Here is a 12,477-nt window from a genome sequence, read left to right as displayed (position 1 = left end):
ATCGTGATATTACTACGGCTTAGAAGTCGGGTATCTCGGAAGTGAGCATGTCAGATATTCAGAGAAAGGTAAGCACTAGATCCATCAACTTGAAGGACAAGGTATAAGAACGGGACCTAGTCCGCCAAATAAGTAAATGATAATCCATGCTATTGTCTCCAATTGTCTTTGTGAATATGTCTGCTCAAATAAAGGGCATTGAATCGCTTCAATGCGAATATGCCGTCCCTGACAATGATACACCGCAACTCCCTCGCTGGTCCGACACACACATCGAACATCCTGCTCTGATAGTCACCCCAAAGACTGAGCAAGATGTGAAAGATGCCATTAGTATCGCGAAGGAGAACAAGCTCGCAATCGTTGCTGCTGGCGGAAGCCATGGAACGTTTGTCAGCGTGGACTCAGCATCTTTGTACCTTGATATGAAGCTCTTCAAGAAGATTGAACTGAACAAAGATGAAGGAACTGTGAAGGTTGGTGGTGGTGTCCTCGTCGGAGAGGTACTGAAGACTTTGGCAGACGAGGGCTACTACACCCCCATCCCCAACTCTGATGCTGTTGGCTTTGTGGGATGTATGCTTGGGGGTGGAAACAGTGCTCAGATTGGCATTCATGGATGGATGGTCGACGAAATGGTTTCGTTCCGACTTGTTACTGCTTCAGGCGACATTATCGAGGTTGATTCTTCGTCAAAGGAGAAGGAACAAGCTCTTTTTAACGTTCTTTGCGGCGCGGGTCATGGACTCGGTGTCGTCACGGAGCTGACTGTCTCTGCCTTTCCACTTTCCAGTCTCAACATGGAGGACAACAAGATCTGGACGCGGTCACTCATCTTTCCTGCTCCAGCACTAGACGTCGCTATCAAGAATTTTGTGAGTTTGAGTCACCCTCCAGCAGAAGGATACCTGAGCTTGGCCTTTGCACGAAGTCCTCCTGGTACTCCGGCAGCTGGATCTCCAATCATCATTCTAGGATATCAGTACTTTGGTCCTGGCGAGCAGGCTGAGAAAGCAACGACCCTGCTTTTCCAGGATGATATCGTCAGCAAGACCGTCGTGGCAAACACAGAGCTAGTGCCATTTGAGAATATCAATGCCAAGATGAACATCTACAACTCTCACCACGGCCACAAAACGATAGCATCCTGTCGTCTTCACAAAACAACTGCCGAAACCATAAAAGCTGGCTTCGACAAATGGCGCATCGCAACGGAGGCTTATCCAGATGCTCAACAATCAAGCCTCATCATCTCAGCTTACAACATTGACAAAACTTCGGCGATAAAGGATGAGAAGTTCGTAGAGGGCAGGGACAGAAACATCAATGCGTTTATGGTGATGGTGGCCAAGGAGGATAAGACACGAGAGGCGTTCGGGCCAATTCTAGATGATGTAGTTGCGGGTTATAGGAAGAGTGATGAGGGGATGGTGCCGAGAAGTTTTCCGAATAATTTGAGGCCTGGAAAGGACTTGAGCGATATGTATGATGAGGAGAGGTTGGATGTTTTGAGGGATGTGAAGAAGACTTGGGATGCTGAAGGCGTGTTTTGGTCGCCTTACTTTAAGACCGTTTAATTAGAATAACCCCATTTATGTCCTGAAATTTGATGTTAGCCGAATTAGAAGCTATACATGCTTGAAATGCTGAAGCCTGATGATTAGTTCTTGGTGGTGCCTCAGTTGAATGATGGTGACTTCTGATTGGCCTCGTATTCCGTATTCTCGTATCGCGTATCCCGCGTGTAAGCCTTGACCCGGTATATAACATAAACCTGAGATCTCACAAACACAACACATCCCGGCTCACTCCCTCATTATTTCATTAATCAAATGCTCAAAATGTCAGTTCAGGCGGTTCGGAACCGCTCGACGTCCTCAACCCAACGTTTACTCTCTACATCCTCCCGAACCCACCAAACCTTTCACCTCTCGGATGGTCGAACACTAGGCTTTGCAGAATTCGGAAAAGAAGATGGAAAGCCTGTGTTTTACTTCCATGGATATCCTTCCTGCAGACTCGAAGCTCAGCCTATTCATGAGATTGCTCAACGCTGTGGTGTTCGTCTCATAGCTCTCGACAGACCTGGCTTCAGCCTGTCAACTTTTAAACCTGGGTATCAGATCTTGGATTGGCCAACTGATGTGATGGAGTTTGCTCAAGCACATGAAATTCCTCAATTTTCTGTTTTCGGTCTCTCGGGCGGCGGTCCGTTCGCTTTAGCTTGTGCTTACGCGTTGCCAAAGCGTACTGTGACCAGCGTGGGACTCTTTGCAACTGCACCGCATTGGGCGGCTGGTACCAAGCATGTTGAATATTACCGCCGAGTCTTCAAAGTCTGGGCGGAGTATTCTCCATCGACTCTCCGAGGAGCGTTGTACATGCTGTATCTATCCATCAGACGTGTTGTCCTATCCGGTCCCGTGTCCAGAAGACTCAATAAATGGCTCGAAGCTGAACGCAAGAAAGAAGAAGAAGCTGAGAGTGGAGAGTCGAAACCAAAGTCCATGAGCTTAGAAGAGTTGGTAGATATGGTTCTAGATGAGCCATTCCGTCAGGGGGCCACTGCTGCTGTGCACGAGATGAATCTCCTCACGTCCAATGATTGGGGGTTTGATCTTGAGAAAGTTCAGTATGATGGCATTCAGATGTGGCATGGGAAGAAGGATGCGAATGCACCTATTCAGATGATTCGGTATATGGCGGAGCGCATACGAGGCAGTGAATTGCATGAGTTTGAGGATGAGACTCACTACACTATGTATAAGCACTTTGAACCAGCGTTGCGGAAATTGGCAGAATAAGGGTCTACTTAAAGATCTAGGGTGTTGGTTGAGAAGGAGATGAGATTGAGTTGGGATCGAGGTGATAGAGTGGAATAACTAGATTTTGTACAATAGAATAGCTGAAGATTTCAAATCCGGATGGCTTCCATACCTTTCTCATACATCACTGTTATAGTCCTCGTTCCCAAATATTTGATGATATCCTTTCACAGAGCTATGGGCCCGTGAAATATCAAAAACTCCTAACCTCTGGATCTTGTCCGTCTTCTGCCCGCATGTCTGGCACATCAAGCTTACTCCTGGCCGGCCATAACCTTTCACGTCTTTGTTTCCTGTTGATTTCTGGGGACTTTGCAGTATGAATACTTCGTCTGCTCCAAGCATTCGCTCTTCAATCATGTTTGTGGTGTTTGCTGTCTTTGCGATAGCCTCTCCGGCCATGATCGCCAGAACTGGTAGGCCTCTCATAAGAGGTGGCAGACCACCTTGGATATTGGATAGTCTGGCTAGTTTGGAAACCTCTGTTCGAAGAGCTTGTGATGATTTGTTTGAAGACATGTTGGGACTGTCAAGGGATGCTATGAAGGAGATAGATTCAGATCGCCTTTGGGTAACGAGCGATGAAAAGCGACTGCTGAAGGTATAGAAATTTAAGAAGGCGTCGAAGAGAATGTTCTGGACTAATAACCTGATTATTCTTACATGGGGCACCCTTTGATGCTCGGGAGCCAAATCCATGTCCTCTCGTGGAGTAGGATACGGAATACGCAGCCAATAGCAGAGTCAGCATTACGCCAAGTTTCAGGCAAGTAACTACAGTTTGGCTGTAGATAATAATAATGGAACTCTTCTTTTCTTGAATTTTGGTCTACCTCTGGTCTACCTCTATTGGTTCGTCTTCAAGTCAACCACCAGCTTTCCTCCACTAATCTCCCCCTTCCTCATCCTATCCAGCCCCCTGTTCACATTATGCAGACCATCCTCGACATCGATAATTCTGGGTGGTACTAGCGCGCGGCTTGACAATAACCTCTCCAGCCATCTCGATAGCACTTCACCAACCTCCGGTACTTCGTGATATAGTTTGAAAGGGATAGTATGGAAGATAACACCCGCTGACTGGCCTGTTTTGGGAAGTCCACTCATACCGACTAGATGAGCGGGCACTATGGGCTCAGCGGGCGGAGTGCTAGGCGGCGAAGTGACATTCGCTGCGCTTCGATGAAGTTCCTCAGGGCCAAGAGCGCGGAGTAACACTTCAGCTGTATCTTTACCTCTTGTGTCGATACCGAAGCGAAGTTTTCCTCTAGTGTTGGCGCGAAGAACAGCAACAGCTCGCTCGGGATCATGGCTATCAACTAGCAGATCCGGTCGAAGAACGGGATTCTCGGAAATTCGAACTCCATGCTTTGCGTTATCAACAACCAAAGCAACCTTCAGTCCAACAAGACGAGCTAGTTGAACAGCTAGAACAGCCGAGGTTGAAGAGCCGCCCCAGATAGCGATCCAATCTCCAGCCCTAGCACCCTCATTCGGCAAAATGCTATTCAAGCACTCTCCCCTAATATCTTCAGGAAGTGCCTCTTCTGGTACCTCTCTCACAAGGTTAAGAATATTAGGACCATCCTGAACGGATGTAAAATCAACACCGAGACAAATTCCTAGTGACAGAGCTGCCGCTACGTATGCGACTCCGAGTGTGGCGCCTTGCTTGATTGTGATTTCCTTTGGAATTCTCACGACGTTAAAGTCTGAGGCGACTACGTATTGTTGGTATGTTGCTTTGCGGAGATCGCGGTAGTCTGTGGATATGACGATTACTTTGTCGCCGGATTTGATTCTTGAGGGGGTTTGAGGGGCGAGGACGACGGTGCCTGATGCTTCGCGGCCGGAGATGTATGGTAACTCGGGGATGGCGAAGCCGTAGTCACTGTGAAATCTTTCAGCGGCTATAATTATATCATATACGTGGGTCTACTTACGGTGATTTCCAGTCGATGGGATTCAGTCCAATAGTATCAGTGCGGACTAGTAGCTCATGATCATGCTTCGTGCTGGGGACTGGGTGACCGTCGGTGATTTGGTATGGTTGCCGCAAGCCATGTAATAACAAAACTGTCTGAGAAGATGGTATGGGATGTTGCTCTCCAGAGTCGCTTGCTTGGTCTTGTGTCGTCAAATCGGTAGGTGGTGTATATCGAGGCTGAGAGTCTGATGGTGTCTGTGACACAGGATGTTCTTGCGATGAATCCGTTACGAATGAGAGTGGTATCCGTGCTCCGAAAGCCGGTTCGGCCGAAAGAGAGAGGTATGCGCTCATGATGCTGATATCAATGCCGTATATCTGAATGCAATATCAGACTGATTAGGCGGCCCAAGTCAACAAACACAACACGCCTTTAATCGAATACCAGCACTTCTCTTCACAAAGAAAATTATAAATCCAAAATCTACGAGGGGTAACAAGCCTTTTCAATAATCTACCGTCCATTCGACAAAACAGGCAATCCGATCCTTTTCAACGGATGCAAGTAACCTAACAGACTCCCGAAGAGCATAGCGCATGGCGTCATGTAGGTTTCGTCGAATCACGCTTTGATATGTTATCCCATGCCCGCAATTCTTCCAATGACGTGACGAGCTTTTTCTCAAAGAGACGTCGTGGGAGAGACCGGTGTCGGGGTGAGATCCCCACACGGGGCGATGGTGTTATTTGGACTATCAATCACTCAACTCCAGGGATGTAACGTGCGGAATTACCACGACTGTAAATGATATGAGAGATTTGATGATTAAAGAGGATTATAGATGATGATTGGATTATTCTGGGCTTGATCGGGTGTAGCCCGGTTCCGTGTATGACAGATGGAGACGATGCACAATGGCCAAGCATCAGACGAATTCATCAGAAGGTTATGATACTCGTTATTTATTTCAATAACTAAAATCGCTATAGCGGCCCAAACTGTGAGAAATGGCAGCGCTTTGATCCCTTCCCTATGTTATTTAGGCACTGTCGTCCAGCGATCACCAAACCAGGCATTGACGACTGAAACTCAACATTGCCGAGATACCGGCAAGAATCCGTGTTTAGCACTCAATATCTGCGGGGAATATCCATACAGATCGCCTCGTGGGTTACGCTCGGTTATAAAAAGGTTCCAGGTAACCGGCTTGTCGATGGTGCAACCCCTATCAGAATCACGCAATCCAAGATTCGCCTATCTCGCAACCTCTGATTTTCGATACCCCGCGATGGCAGAAGATAACAGAAATGAAAATTAGAGACCCGAAAGATATAGAATCGAGGTTTGGATTAATTCTGTAGCTATAAATCTCGTTGCGATTGGATTTCGACTTTGGAAAGGCTGAAGAAGTCATCGTGATACATTAGAGAGCGACGGCTGAGGTCCTAATCTGAGGAAAGACCTCTGTAAGGAATTGAACACAGTCGAAATAGATAGAATATGTATGGAGTAATAACACCAAGTTGCAAGTATTATAAGTGGTAATTCGAAGATAGCTCAAGTTACCTACACAGCAAAAGTTCTGGTCAGAGGGTTGACCTGAGCTAACATAAAATTCATATGACCGAGTAAAGACTGAGAGTAATAAATCCTAGTGAGATAACCTTTGAGTGAATCAAGTTAGATGTAACGAAAAACGCAGCTCCTAACTATTTGTATGTCGGCCTATATAATCCAGAAGAACAATAACAATCACTCTTGGCTGTCACTTTTTTAAAGACACTGTCACGGTGGCAGAGGACTGATGGAAGCACACGAATTATTCTACAATAGAGTGATTCAGCAGAATATTCCATACTTGTTGAAGTCCACGAGCAGCTAATTCCTTGAGAACATCACCTCCCAGAATACTCTCTATACTCACATAGTCATACAATCCTTATCCACCAAATGAGATCCGGATGATTTCTTACACACCACTGCCACCACTCTATCATATACCGTCGAAGCTTATATGCTGGATATTTAAGAGCCATTAAGATTTGATGTATATTTATTAGTACATTTTGTTATCAAGATAATTATTTAGAGAACCGAATTTTATAAAGTATATGTGGCTTATTCTAATATCAAATGGGGAAGTATCAGTATAGATGAGACTATGAGAGGCATGTTCACGACACTTTTGACAGTCAAACAGGAAAATGAATACTAAATGATTTGATTTTTAACTATCTATCAATATATTTTGTGTCTCTACTGGACAAAAGACTTGACAAGTTCCTTCAGCTGCTCATCGGTGACACCCTTGACACCAAGAAGCTCATTATCAAGCTTGGGGAACTTGGGAACACTAGTGGGGTCAAAGATAGCCCTGTATAGGTAGGCGGCAAGGGTGGGCCAGTCGATGATACCCTTTGCGATATTGGCATCAGAAGCAGCAGTAGCATCGTCGATCTTGGCCTCCTTGACCGTCCACTGTTTGCTGGGGTTGAGCTCCTTGGCAATGTCGAGGAGCTTCTTCTGAGAGACGACAGTATCCTGAATATAAACAACGCGATCTTTTGTCTCGGCAGGATGTGTCAGAACGCCAACGACAGCTTGGCCAACACTGGCGAGAGTAGTTGTGCTGAACTCAGTGTTGCCGCCATCCCAAAGTGTAGCTTCCGCCTTCTTAAAATCAAGGAACAAGCCGTGGTTCAGGCCCCAGTCAAGGAAAGCAGAGTTATAAACAAAGGTATAGCTAATCTTGCCCTCATCCGCAAGAGCAGTAAGCTTATCCTCGATATCAACCTTTGTCTTGAAAACAGGAAGCTTTCGAACGCTAGGGATGATAAGGTTGGAGCCGAACTCAGAAGGGAGGAAGCGCTTCACGCCAGCGGCTACTGCGGCGTCGATGAGGAGTGATTGGCTGGGAATGGCGAGACTGCCGAGGGTTGAGACAACGGCATCTTGGCCCTGGAGAGCGGATGTGAGAGAGTCGAGAGACTCGTAGTCGACTTCGATGACCTTGATGTCGGAGGGGAATTTGGAGGTTGAGCCGGCGCGGGTGAGGACTGTGAGGTTGAATTTGTTGGAGTCGACGAGGGCCTTGAAGACTGCGGAGCCGAGGTCACCAGCGGCACCAGCGACAGCGACGTTTTTATAGGCAGACATTTTATGTGAGTGTAATATGTGATTGGTCGATTGGAGTTGCTAAGGTAGTCAAAGTAGTAATTGCTGAGTGGATGATTGATTGATGGATGGATGGAATGGATAGCAATTGAAGAGAGATGGCCCTATCTATATATGTTGTTGAAATCAACAATTATCGACATATTTGGCGTCATTTACACAGTTGCAATGCTTAATCATACCATTAGTCGTGCTACAGACGCCATCGAAGCTCCGCTTAGTTAAGATAGAAGGTTCGGAAGATTGGCGATCATAAGGCTGCCAGTCTAGCCTGTCAAGCCAAAAAGAGGTGCATCCCACTTCATTACATGAGCAATAGATTGCCCCGGAATATGTCTCCGGCACTTTAATCTTTGGCACCCAACTTACAGAGCATTTCTTTATGATTCTGACCGCCACAGATGGCTGTGCTGTCTGTGCTCTGCTGTGGCTTCCAGCTGGATGGGATGGGATGGGGATGGGATAATTGGAGGTGGGATACTCCGTGGGACAGACTTGAGTGGGATGAGATGAACCGAGTGGGATAATGGATCTATCCGCGGGGTCCATTAAAACCTTAATTGTGCATATGAGGCTCTGACTGGTCGAATCTAATCGGTTTACCCCAATTTTCTGTCCCATCCGCGGATGCCGAGCTGAGATATCCCACTTCAACATCGGCAATCCCACTCACGATTACCAAGTCGACCTTCAAGGGATGGCCCCCAATGCAAGGCATACGTAACAGCGCATCGGCTTCGGTTTTTTTCCAGTTAAACTATTCGATAAATAATACACCGAGTTTTTGGCTCGCAATCCAATCCCACTCGGTTCGATACCCTCATATCAAATCAAAGGCAGTCATAATCCACCGCCATGGAGATATCCCACAGTGATCGTGATAGAAGGTATGTAACGGCCAGCCACAGGTGGGATCACCGAGTGGATGTTGTTCTCTGCTGTATGTAATGTACCATGACTAACAGTAGTGAAATGATGTATCAGATCCTCCGCTGACAGTGCTGAACCAACGCCCAGTCGACATACATGCCACTGTGGGAAGAGCTTTATCAGAAAGGAACATCTGAGGCGCCATCAAGCGACCCATGGAGAGCGCAATTTCGTTTGCCCGATTTGTCAACGATCCTTCACACGCAAGTTAGTACATGTCTCGTATTCTTGCCCCGTATTCCTTCAGTTACAGTGTTAATTAATTTTTCATAGTGACTTGCTGCGGCGCCACCTGACACGGCATGATATGCCTACAGCTCCAGATCCAAGAAGAGGAAGAGCTTGCGATGCGTGCCATGCGAACAAGACCAAGTGCGACGGTGGTACAAAGTGCACTCTCTGTGTCAAGCGGGGAATTAACTGCACTTATAAACACGCATCCAAGAGTAGCAGCGGGAGTAAGAGTCCAAGCGAGGACACTGCAGATCCTAGAGCGGTGGCCAATGGTTTTACTTCGCCGGCCCTGATACAGAATCTCACACCAGGAACACCGCAAATCTCACCAAATGACGAGACCAAAGCGGGCTTCAAGCGAATCGCTAATCATGTTCGATCTGGAGAGATTCCGATTGGTGAGGATACTCCAGTACCTGCACTTGACAAAAATTGGATCGAGGGAAATTCAAAAGAATACTTTGGGAGGTTTCATGATACATGGCCTATTCTCCATGGACCTTCTTATGTCACTATGGAAACTTCTCTCTTGGTATCTGTATCAATAGCCATGATCAGCTGCTGGCTGAGAAATCCGGATGAGTTTGAGGATGTAGTTCTACAACTGCATGAGTCGTTGATGGGCGCGTTCTCTGATTGGATCGTAAGTCATTTAGCCTGACAGCTGTTCCTAGATTAACATGGACTTTAGGCGAACCCCAGATCTCGACATGAATATGATGAACCTTGGCCCTTCGAAACATATCAAGCCATCCTCATGAACATTATCTTTGCTTTTTATCATGGAGTAGGTAGCCTTCACACCGTCACTGCGTACCTGCTGACCTCAATTCTAGAATGAGAAATTGGTTTCTAAAGCATCATTATTACGAGGCACATTCGTTGTAGCTCTCCGAGAAGCAGAGTTCTTCAACAGCGATAACGCAGCTGAGCAACAACGCGTTCACTATCCCGGAACCTTTGTCCCATGGCTCATGACTATCCGAGATCGCTGGAAGCGGTAAGTTCATTGCTCCCACTCCATTGATGCGATGCTGACCTATTTAGACTCATCGTTTCCCTCTTCAAAATCGACACCTACCTCTCAATAGCCCGCTTTCAAGCCCCAACACTATTCAGAGAAGAAATCGATCTCACAATGCCAGCTACTTATTCCCTCTGGAACGCCTACGGCCTCAACATCTTTTTCAAACGCATCACCCTCGAGCCAACAGACCGCTCAAATTTCAAACTCTCAGAAGTCATTGCCAACCCCAACACCCCAGCAAAACCTCTTCTCCTCTTTGAAGATATCCACCTCGCTCTGTGTGGCTTATTACCTGCAATTTGGAATCAGACTCAAATTGTTCGTCGGAGTACAGAGGCGGGTCGATCAACACAGAATTCCACTTCGTCTCTGGCATGGCAGCTTGAGGCGTGGAAAGCTGATATTGAGAGATTGAAGCATCAATGTTTCCATGCTGTTGAGGTTAGAGAGTTTCCTTTTACTGCTTACATTGGTGATTATGATGAAGATCCAGTGAGGGCTAAAGCCCTGGCGATGTCGAATATCAAATGCTTGATTTCGGAGTGTTTGATGACCTATCATCTTCAAGGGCTTCAGCTTTACGCTGATCCTCGGATGATCAACTCAGTAGCCATGGCCTCAATTGTACCTCCGGAACATGAAGCTGGTGTTCGTCCGAGATTGCAAAAGCTTCATACCCAGCTAAACATATGGGCCAAAACGCCTGAGAGTCGAAGAGCCTTACTGCACGCCCTTGCAGTTCTTCGTCAATGCGAATCTGATCTCCAAGCAAACGAGCCCCAGACCCAATCCATTGACCCAACATCCTATCTCACCATTTCAATGAGTGCGTTGGTAGTATGGGCGTGGCTAGTGTTCTCCGAAGCAGCATGTTCTTGCGTTCCGACAATAAACCACATAAACATCGGTGATGATCCACTGGATTTACAGAATACAGCGAGGCTGGAGACGTGGATTCAGGCAGAGGGTACTGCGGGCATGAATAACATTCCGCTGTGCAGATGTGTTTCGGAGGGATGGATGGCGAGGTTTAACGCGCTTTTGCCGTTGGGGAAACGGAGATGGGAGATGAGTGATGAAGTTGCGCCGATTTTGAATTCTCTAAGCGCTGGACGCTAGAGATTATTGATACCCTTGCATTTTGGCAGTGAACTTAATAGATTCATCTTGATTTGGAACTCACTTTGCTTTGTGCTGCTGGTGAAAGAGTGAGCTTTTGCATGGTATTGATAAAAGTGTAGCGGCGAGACATGCAATGTGCCAAATTGAGAATCGGCGACAGATAGAAAAGGTACCAGTTAAGAAGGAAATTGGAAACTACATGGGAAATGATCCTGCAGACATTGGCATTTGTCAGCTCGTCTTGGTATTGACCCGAAGGGCGTTGCTATGACGTTGAAAGGACAGATTGCCAAGTAGCGCAACGTTAGCCGCCATGATATATAAGACTCTACAATACGATACTACACGCAACACAATTGAAGCATGCTCTGTCCCGCGTGATCAAGAAGGAAATATGGGGTCTACCACCGAATCTATCAATATGCCCAAGTTGACACTCTATCGAGCAAATGGATCCTGCTCCCTGATTCCTCACGCGATCCTTCGTCACTACAAGATCCCTTTTGATGCAGCTCGACTCAAGTTCGGACCCAATGGAGTCGAAGCAGCTGACGGAAGCTTCAGCAACGCTCAGTATCGGTCTATTCACCCAAGAGGATATGTACCCGCTCTAGCTGTTGACAACGAAGTCATCACCGAGATGCCAGCCATTCTAACCTACATATCCTCGCTTCTCCCAAAAGAGGACCTTGTAGGCATTGGAATTGTTCAGCAAGCCAAAGTGTTGGAGTGGCTTGTCTTTCTATCGGGCACACTGCACGGTCTTGGATATGGAGCTTGGCTGCGTCCTGGGAGATTCAGTGATGATGTTGCAGACCACAAGAGGATTCGTGCCAAGGGAAGGGAGGTTATTCATGAATCTTTTAAGAGGATAGATGATGCGCTGAAGAATCGGGAGTATATCGTCGGAAATGCTTTAACCTTCGTGGACTTCAACGTCTACATCTTTGCTCGTTGGGCGCATGAGGTGGAGATTGATCTGGAGAAAGGTTACAGTCATTATTATGAGCATGTCAGAAAGATTGAGAAGATGGAAGGTGTTAGACAGGCTGTCGAGAACGAGGGACTCAAGTTTGCATTTGCTTAGACCCCACCCTTCACTGCTGAGGAAGTTCACGTCTACACAACCCCTTGGCTTAAGCCCATGGACAGCGAGCTTTCGATCAAAGACGTATGACATCTCAGAATGGAGAAGGGACTTTGTAACGAATGTAGATATATGAAGGAAAATGTCTAT

The 12,477-nt window shown here is 46.8% G+C and overlaps 7 protein-coding genes across 7 annotated transcripts; 4 read left to right on the top strand and 3 right to left on the bottom strand.

The window, feature by feature from the left end:
• Window positions 1-176: 176 nt before the first annotated feature.
• On the top strand, window positions 177-1,577 carry FMAN_07147 (uncharacterized protein; the record flags this gene model as incomplete). The annotated part of the gene is made up of 1 exon (XM_041830736.1): window positions 177-1,577. One exon carries the CDS (start codon window positions 177-179, stop codon window positions 1,575-1,577), a length of 1,401 nt encoding a protein of 466 aa, XP_041681369.1.
• Window positions 1,578-1,841: 264 nt separating this feature from the next.
• Window positions 1,842-2,804, top strand: FMAN_07146 (uncharacterized protein; the record flags this gene model as incomplete). The annotated part of the gene is made up of 1 exon (XM_041830735.1): window positions 1,842-2,804. One exon carries the CDS (start codon window positions 1,842-1,844, stop codon window positions 2,802-2,804), a length of 963 nt encoding a protein of 320 aa, XP_041681368.1.
• Window positions 2,805-2,942: 138 nt separating this feature from the next.
• FMAN_07145 (uncharacterized protein) lies at window positions 2,943-3,344 on the bottom strand (the record flags this gene model as incomplete). The annotated part of the gene is made up of 1 exon (XM_041830734.1): window positions 2,943-3,344. The coding sequence occupies one exon, from the start codon at window positions 3,342-3,344 to the stop codon at window positions 2,943-2,945; it is 402 nt and encodes a 133-aa protein (XP_041681367.1).
• A 327-nt stretch (window positions 3,345-3,671) lies between these two features.
• On the bottom strand, window positions 3,672-5,106 carry FMAN_07144 (uncharacterized protein; the record flags this gene model as incomplete). The annotated part of the gene is made up of 2 exons (XM_041830733.1): window positions 3,672-4,716; window positions 4,769-5,106. 2 exons carry the CDS (start codon window positions 5,104-5,106, stop codon window positions 3,672-3,674), a joined length of 1,383 nt encoding a protein of 460 aa, XP_041681366.1.
• A 1,903-nt stretch (window positions 5,107-7,009) lies between these two features.
• Window positions 7,010-7,909, bottom strand: FMAN_07143 (related to 2`-hydroxyisoflavone reductase; the record flags this gene model as incomplete). Its single annotated transcript, XM_041830732.1, has 1 exon — window positions 7,010-7,909. One exon carries the CDS (start codon window positions 7,907-7,909, stop codon window positions 7,010-7,012), a length of 900 nt encoding a protein of 299 aa, XP_041681365.1.
• A 1,255-nt stretch (window positions 7,910-9,164) lies between these two features.
• Window positions 9,165-11,237, top strand: FMAN_07142 (uncharacterized protein; the record flags this gene model as incomplete). The annotated part of the gene is made up of 4 exons (XM_041830729.1): window positions 9,165-9,734; window positions 9,783-9,878; window positions 9,928-10,091; window positions 10,139-11,237. The coding sequence occupies 4 exons, from the start codon at window positions 9,165-9,167 to the stop codon at window positions 11,235-11,237; spliced, it is 1,929 nt and encodes a 642-aa protein (XP_041681364.1).
• Window positions 11,238-11,634: 397 nt separating this feature from the next.
• FMAN_07141 (uncharacterized protein) lies at window positions 11,635-12,327 on the top strand (the record flags this gene model as incomplete). Its single annotated transcript, XM_041830728.1, has 1 exon — window positions 11,635-12,327. One exon carries the CDS (start codon window positions 11,635-11,637, stop codon window positions 12,325-12,327), a length of 693 nt encoding a protein of 230 aa, XP_041681363.1.
• Window positions 12,328-12,477: the final 150 nt, after the last annotated feature.

This window comes from Fusarium mangiferae, assembly GCF_900044065.1.
Source record: "Fusarium mangiferae strain MRC7560 genome assembly, contig: FMAN_scaffold005, whole genome shotgun sequence".
Classification (NCBI taxonomy): domain Eukaryota; kingdom Fungi; phylum Ascomycota; class Sordariomycetes; order Hypocreales; family Nectriaceae; genus Fusarium; species Fusarium mangiferae.
The sequence above is the reverse complement of the archived record's forward strand: the minus strand, read 5'-3'. Positions and strand labels throughout refer to the sequence as shown.